Consider the following 8,190-nt stretch of genomic DNA (forward strand, 5'->3'; position numbering starts at 1 on the left):
GAATTGACAAAGCCAAAAATACTTACAGTGAGAAAGTTTCAGAACTGCTTTAGTGACTATATTTATATATAATGACTTTTATGAATAAAGTATATCTTTGAAATAAAAAACAGAGTTTTTAGCCTGTCCACCGAGAAGCTGGTCAGCACTTAAATAACAGCTTTGGCAGAGGGTGGCAACAGATTTATTGTTGGAATAGTTTGAATGGTCGGCGCTCCCAGCTAAGAAGCGTCTGCGCATAATGTACCAGCACTGCCCTCTACAGGCACAGGGAGGCGTGGCTGAGAGGGTAAACCCTCGTCTCTTGAGAGACAACGGTGTGGCTTGAAGTCCCATTCCCATCCCTTGCAGAACCCAGTCTGCGCTGGGCAGGATAGTGCTGAAGGAGTGCTGCAGTGCCAGAGGTGCCCTCTTTAGGATGAGATGCTAAACTGAGGCTCCCTCTGCCTTTTTGGGATGGTTGAAGGTTGGGAACACTCCGCAGTGACCTGGCCAATCTTTATCTTCCGGCCAAAGATCCCTGCCCAATGTTGGTCTGGATCCCAAACACTGGCTTGGACCTCACAAGGAGCAGCAGTTACTGTCGGATTTTCACTGTGTTCAGACATTTCGCCAGCTCAATTTCTTCTGGGCCCCTCGTAGCCTGGCTTTGTCAGGAATAAAGAACGCAGCATCCCTCAGAGAGCTACATCATAGAACTGCAACCCCATCCCCCATATGATAGCACTGAATTCTAGTGAGGGGCCGAAAGGACAGAGTGGCAGATGGGTGAACTGGCAAGACACATGGGAAAAATGCAAGGTGGGTGGAGTGGCAGGGACAGTGAGGTAGGCATAGATGAGTTGGACCGAAGGGTCTGTTTCCATGCTGGATGACTCTGTGCCTCTGTGGTTTGAAGATAGTCTGTGTGTGAGGTGGGGTGTGGTTCGGTGAGGGGGTGCAGTCCGAGCTTCAGATGGTGCTGGATGGGGAGCAGGGGATTTAATCATTGGATGTTGAAACTTCCTGAAGCTTCCACTGCTCCAGTTCCTCTCTCAGAGTGCCTGGGATTTTGGGGCTGTCACCTGATTACCACAAGGGAGCTGAGTGTGGGATCTTGCTGTGTCCCATTTCCTACATTACAACAGTGCGTGGACTTCAGTAGGCAGCTGAGTTTCTCCTGAGGACGTCCTGAGGTTGCAAACGGCACTATGTAAGTGCAAGTCTCCTCTTGGGAGCTGCAGAAAATCCCGGAGCAAATTATTCTGGCTCTGAACGGTGGGATTTCGAGTGGGCTATGGCTGTTTCCAATCGCTGTTTGGATGCGAGAGATTCAATAACCTACTCCACCATCTGGACTGAGAGCTCCCAGTGGGACCGTGGCTGAGGTACAGGCCCCCTGGTCTTCTAGGCCGTATCCTGCACTAACAGAACAGGAAGGGCAGCTACACCTGACCATAAGGCACATGAACATCTACCATCTCTGCCCACCCTCAGAATGGCCCCAGTTACAGAGACTGCCAGCTCCTGTTTGGGACAACAGCTTGATGTTAGTGCTGAGGGTTGGGAAAGAATGCCCCCCAACACCCCGGCCCCCTTCGGGTGTTCTGGTAGGTGTGGGGACGGGGGGAAAGCTCTTGTTTGACATGGGCCTAAAGGAACAGAAGCACCCATTGGGCGTTCTGGTTGAACCCCTGACAATGCAGTACTCTGCCCAGCCTCGATAGGGCCCTGAGAGAGTCTCGCCCAGGATCACTGCATTCCACTCCAGCTAAAAGGAAAAAGGGTGAGGCCTACTTGGATAGAGAGAAAATACCAAAGAGAGGAACTTCCCAGCAGGCAGCTCAGCGGTCTACCGGACCATGCACAGATCCTTATAGGTGCAGAGTGACACTGGCTGTTCCCCTTCCTACTTCCCACAACCCCCTCACCCATCATCCAACCAAATAGCGGGTGTGACCACCTTCGCTCCAGAGTGTGAATGAGAGATGGCAGATAGCCTGCCGGTGTTTCAGCTGCGTCTTAGTCCAGAGTGCAGTCTGTGATATCATTTCTAACCAAACTGTTCAGTGACGCTATGACACACACCTCTGGAGCAGGCGGGAATTGGCTTCGGCCTCCTGGCACAGAGGTAGGGACACTGTCAATGTGCTAGAAGAACCTTCTAGAGGATGGTCTGTCAGGCAAATGAATAAGTGGAAACGTAAGAACCAGGATTGGAGAAGGGGAAGAACATAACCAGACTTAATTCTGACATTGTGGAGTCACGGAAATGATCAGAACTGGAGTGGGATGGGGACATCATTTCACTTGCAGCCCCTCCTTGCTCACTACTGGACATAGCAAATGTCATTGGTAACTGGTAATTTTGCTGGGTTAGTAACCCAGGGCTCCAGCTAATGCTCTGGGGATGTAGGTTCAAATCCCACCATAGCAAATGGTGAAACTTCAATCCATTAAAATCTGGAACGAAAAGCTAGTCTAATGGTAACCATTATCAATCATAGAGTCATACAGCACAGAAAGAGACTTTCTGGTCCAACCAGACCAAGCTAAACTAGTCCCACCTGCCCGTGTTTGGCTCATATCTCTCCAGCCCTTTCCTATTCATAAACATACCAAACGTCTTTTCAACATTGTAACTGTATCCACAGCCATCACTTCCTCAGGAAGTTCATTCACAAACCACTCTCTGTGTAAAACAGCTGTCCCTCATGTCCTTTCTCCTTTCAGCTTACAAATATGTTCTCTAGTTTTGAACACCCCCCATCCTAGGGGAAAAAATTCTTGTCATTCACCCTGTCCATACTCCTTAGGATTTCATAAAGCTCTATAAGGTCACCCCTCAACCTCCTACGCTCCCAGTGAAAATAGTCTGAGCCTTTCCAGTCTATTTTTATATCTCAAGCCATCCATTCCCAGCGAGATCCTGGTAAATCTTTTCTGAACCCTCCCCAGTTTAATAATATCCTTCCTATCGCAGGTTGACCAGAACTGGACACAATAATCCAGAAGAGGCTTCACTAACATCCTGTGCAACCTCAACATTACGCCCCAACTCCTATACTCAAAGGTCTGAGCAATGAAGGCAGGTGTGCTAAATGCCTTCTTAACCATCCTGAGTACCTGTGATGCAAACTTCAAAGAATTATGTACCTAAACCCCTAGGTCCCTCTGTTCTATAACACAAACAACCCATCTGGTTCACCAATGTCCTTTGGGAAATTTGCCGTCCTTGCCTGGTCTGGCCTACATGTGACTCCAGACCCACAGCAAAGTGGTTAATTCTTAACTGCCCTCTGGGCAATTAGGGATGGGCAATAAATGCTGTCCATCGCTGTCTCTCTTACCCTTGCCCCTATAGATGCTACTGAGGGTAGTAGAAATTGAGGCAGTCAATAGTTTCGAAAGGAAATTGGAGGCACTTGAAAGAAGTAAACACACAGCAAGAAAACCCCCATCCCTCCCTTCAAGGTGTCAACAGCTTTAACACTGCTATGGTTCCCTCGAGCCAGTGTGTGCCTTATTGATATGTGCTGAGAGTTGTTGGGGGCATAGAGTGAAAGCATAGGACAGACTGGATTTTACTACATACAGAAAGCCAACATGGATATCAAGGGCTGAATAGCCTCCTCTGCTGTATGAGGTAATGTGATGATGTCACTGTGTGTGTGTGTGTGTGTGTGTCTGTGTGTGTGTGTGTGTGTGTGTGTGTGTCACACACTCTGTCTTCCCTCTCCCTCAGCCCCGATATCAGAGGTCACAAACTAGCAACATGCAAAGCTATTAAATTACAATATAAAGGGGAACATCGATCCATCAATTCTGGATGGATGGTCACTGCTACACCTACATGTAAATGTTGCAGGCCTCACATCTCCAGTCCTTGGCCTGTGAGGAATTAATTGGCATCGTCTCCACACTTCAGGATAGTATGATTTGTCACACAGATAAGCATAGGTTTGTTCAGAATGTACATTGCTTTCTTCATTAACAAAGGGAATAGGCATCGTTCACACTTCTGTACAAACACTACTGTTATACAAACCACAACAGCTATGTAAAAACATTATACTCTGATTGACGCTTGACCATTCTCCAGTGAATGTAATAGTTCCAGTCACATTGAGTACCACACTGTGAAAAGAAAGGGAGGGTTAGTCTGATGGACAATGAGATACCAACAACCACTCAGGGCAAAGTCTAACCTCGTTACTCAACAAGCAGGAGTTTTTTCTTATCTTTGAGGCAATGGCTGTGCTCACAGCTCTTCAATCACGGCTGTTTTCTGTTGTACATTCATTTTGAAGCTTACACCAGCTTCCTACAGCACCGTCGGACAGCTGTAGCGGAAAGACGCTGTGACACCTGAAAGGGTTCAGAAAAGATTTCCAAGCATGTCGCCAGGATTGGAGGGTTTGAGCTATTGGGAGATGCTGAATGGGATACAGCTGTTTTCTCGGGAGCGTCAGAGGCTGAGGGGTGACCTGCATATAAAATCATGAGGGGCATGGATAGGGTGAACAGCTTTTTCCCCAGGGAAAGGGAATCCAAAACTAGAGGGCACAGGTTTAAGACAAGAGGGGAAAGATTTAAAAGGGACCTAAGGAATGACCTTTTCAATCAGAGGGTGGTATGTGTAGAATGAGCTGCCAGAGAAAGTGGTGGAGACTGGTACAATAACATTTAAAAGGCGTCTGGATGGGTACATGAATAGGAAAGGTTTAGAGGGATATGGGCCAAATGCTGGCAAAGGAGAATAGGTCAGATTGGGATATCTGGTCGGCATGGATGAGTTGGACTGAAGGGTCTGTTTCCACACAGCACAGAACTCTATGACTCTAGTTCTATGGGCAGAGATCCACCAGATTTGCTTTTTGTTAAAAAAAAATCAGCTATCTGATAAGCTGTGGATCCTTGCAATTGCCTGCAATGATACAGAGCAGATGAAAGGAAGAGTTTGGTCAAGGGAGGTTGCCAGGTCCCACACAGAGAGAGCGCAAACTGCACATCAGCAGGTGGTGGTGGGCAGTTGCTACCCAGTCAAGGATCTCGCTGTGTCATGAACTGGCTGTGATGGAATACTCCAAGGTTTCCTAGATGAGTGCAGATCCAACATCCTCAACCCCAGCCAGCATCCCATCCACCACTGTTAGCACTCACTCCCTCCGCCACCGAAGCTCAGTAGCAGCAGTGTGTCCCATCTACACGACTCACCATGGCTCCTCAGACCATACCTTCCAAATCTGAGACCTCTACCATCTGGAAGGACAAAAGCAGCAGATACATGGGAACACAACCACTTGCAAGTTCCCCTCCAAGCCATTCGCCATCCTGACTTGGAAATATATCAGTGATCCTTCACTGTCACTGGGTCAAAATCCTGGAATTCCACCCCTCCACCTCAGCCTAATGGCATTGTGGGCCAATCCACAGCACGTGGACTGCAGAGGTTTAAGAAGGCAGCTCACTACTTCTTGAGGGCAACTAGGGATGGGTAATAAATGCTGGTGGTGTCCCCATCCCAGGGATAAATAAAAACAATAATTGCCGTGACAAGGAACCATCAAGCAATCAGTCTTGAGGAGATTCAAGTGGGAAAGAGTCAACTTACAACCTGCAGGCCTCTTGCAGTTGAGGAGGTTAGGTCAGAAAGGAGGTGAAGTTGGTTTCTGCTGCTGGTGTGAGAAAGGTTAATGGACTAAATAGTGGAACGCGTGTGTCAATAATGTGTTTGATTTGCTGCTTCCTTTCTCTGCAGCACAGGCAGAGGTCAGCTTCAACCTTCAGGTTCTGTGCTGTCTTCAGGACAAACTCACCTGCTATAGAGGTCTCTGCAACAGGTTAACAGGTTGTCACCGGTCACATTGAAAAAGCTGCTGTTGAGGTAGCTCACACAGTGTACAGATTCCATAGGCACAATGAGGATTCCTAATGCACAGAAAATAGTTCACATAAGGCACGGAAGGAGGCTCTTCAGCCCATAAAGCCTGCTTTGGTTCTATCCCCTGCCTTTTACCCCCATCCCTACACTCCATTTCTATCCAACTAACCATCCATTGAATGCCTCAATTAAACCTGCCTCCACCACATTTCCAGGCATTCATTCCGTCCCCTCACTATTCACTGTGTGCGCAGCATAGATTCCCTACAGTGTGGAAGCAGGCCCTCTGAAGAGCATCCCACCCAGACCCACCCCCCTATCCCTGTAACCCTGCATTTCCCATCTAGCTAGCAAATCCCTGAACACAACAGGGCAATTTCCCATGGGCAATCCATCCTAACCTGCACATCTTTGGACTGTGGGAGGAAACCGATGTGGCATGGATAAAACGTGCAAACTTCATACAGACAGTTGCCCGAGTCAGGAATCGAACTGGCACTGTGAGGCAGCACTGAGTCACTGAGCCACTGTGCTACTGTTCCTTCTCACATCATCCTCACTTTGTTTGCACATCACTTTAAATCTATGCCCCTTTTGTTCTTCTCTGTTTTATGAGCAGATTAGCTTCACCCTATCTATACTATCCAGCTCACTCATTATTTTGAACACCTCTGTCAAATCTCATTTCTCCAGGTTGAACAATCCCAACTTCTTCAAGTTCTGAGGAAGGATCCCTGGTCCCAAAATGCTAACTCTAATTTTCTATCCACAGATGCTGCCCGGTTTCTCCAACAATTTCTGTTTTTGTTTCTGTTCCCAACTTCTTTAATCTACCTTCATCGCTGAGGCTCCTCATTCTTGTAAATGCTTCTGCGCTCTCCCTCCAATGCACACACATCTTTCCTACAATGTGGTGGCCACACAATGACTGAGAGAGGGCCAGCAGGAAATGGGACCTTCAGGCATCATTGGCTCTGTTTTAATTGGGTAAGGGGTAGGGGAGCAGGCGACATGCTCCAGAGTCGAGAATAGATCCCCCCTGCTCACCTGCGACACACGCATTCGCCAGCGATGTGACAAATCCTGTAAACAGGGCGTGCATGACAATTGACGCTATCTCGCTCTTACGGTTTGGAGCCATGGCAGCTGCAGAGACAAAAGGGAGTTGATTCTCAGGGACAGGCAGGTTTGCGTTCATGTATTGCCTTTCAAAGCAGCCACCTTTCCTTTTTCGCATGCAGTGACCGATTGTGATGTTGGTTGAAGGGTGCGCACTGGCCAGGACACCTGGCAGAAATCTCTCACGAGGCAGTGGTGTAATTGTAACATCACCAGGCTTGTAATGTAAGGGTCTAGATAACTCTTCATCAGAGCTGATGTGAAGTGTGGAGGGGGATGGCATTTTTGCTTCTAGCAACGTAAGATCATTCAGCTAATGTTCTGGAAGGTATGAGTTCAAATCCCATGTCTACAAACAGTTTTTTTTTAACAAGGTCAGGTGACCCATGTAACCACATTTGATTCATTTTGTTTACTGATTAGAAACAGTTATCAGTTAAGTCAAAGTGTTCCCTTACTCTTCAACCAGAAAGTCGAGGATCATTTAAAGGCATCGAGGGGCATTAGGGAAAAGAGTAGGAATATGGCATTGTGATAACAGATCAGTCATGATCCATACTAAATGGTAAAGCAGGATCGAAGGGCCAAAAGACCTGCTCCTACACAACCATGGCATGTTTGAGATCCACCCGAGAGAGAAGGAAGGGTCTCAGTTTCATGTCTGCCCTGAATGGCAGCATCTCTGGCAGTGTAGGGCACCCTCAGTCCTGCATTGGACAGTCAGTCTCCAGTTTCTGAAGTGGGGCTTGAACCTACAACCTTTGGAATTAGAGGCGAGAAAGTTTCAGCAGAGACCTGATGTTGGGCCTCAGGTAGGATTCCTTTTGCTCAGCTTTAAGGCCATCGAGTCAAAGGAGGCAAGTGAAGCAATCTGCTTTGAACACTATGTGCATTGTTCAGTATTGAATATAACCACTTGTGTGTGTGTGTGCGTGTGCGTGTGCGTGTGTGTGTGTATGTGTATGTGTGTGTGTGCGTATGTGTCTGTGTGTGTGTGCGCGTGTGTGTGTCTGTGTCTGAGTACGTGTGTGTCTGTGTGTGGGTGTGTGTCTGTATGTGGGTGTGAATATGTGTGTGTGTGTCTGTGTGTATGTGTGTGGGTTTGTGTGTCTGTGTGTGTGTCTGTGTGTGTGTGTCTGTGTGTGTGTCTGTGTGTATGTGCGTGTGTGTGTCTGTGTCTGTGTGTGTGTGTATGTATGTCTGTGTGT

The 8,190-nt window shown here is 47.7% G+C and overlaps 1 protein-coding gene across 1 annotated transcript in view; it reads right to left on the reverse strand.

Annotated features, from left to right (window-relative positions):
• slc28a1 (solute carrier family 28 member 1) overlaps nucleotides 1–8,190 on the reverse strand; it is a 65,139-nt gene continuing 56,949 nt past the window's right edge. The window contains exons 16-18 of the mRNA XM_048617013.1: nucleotides 6,911–7,009; nucleotides 5,799–5,910; nucleotides 1–4,116 (exon numbers count right to left, since the gene is read on the reverse strand). Coding sequence (XP_048472970.1) covers nucleotides 3,993–4,116; nucleotides 5,799–5,910; nucleotides 6,911–7,009 — 335 coding nt within the window. The 3' untranslated portion in view covers nucleotides 1–3,992. The remainder of the gene's footprint in view (nucleotides 4,117–5,798; nucleotides 5,911–6,910; nucleotides 7,010–8,190) is intronic.

Source organism: Rhincodon typus, chromosome 36 (assembly GCF_021869965.1).
Source record: "Rhincodon typus isolate 14 chromosome 36, sRhiTyp1.1, whole genome shotgun sequence".
Taxonomy (NCBI): Eukaryota; Metazoa; Chordata; class Chondrichthyes; order Orectolobiformes; family Rhincodontidae; genus Rhincodon; species Rhincodon typus.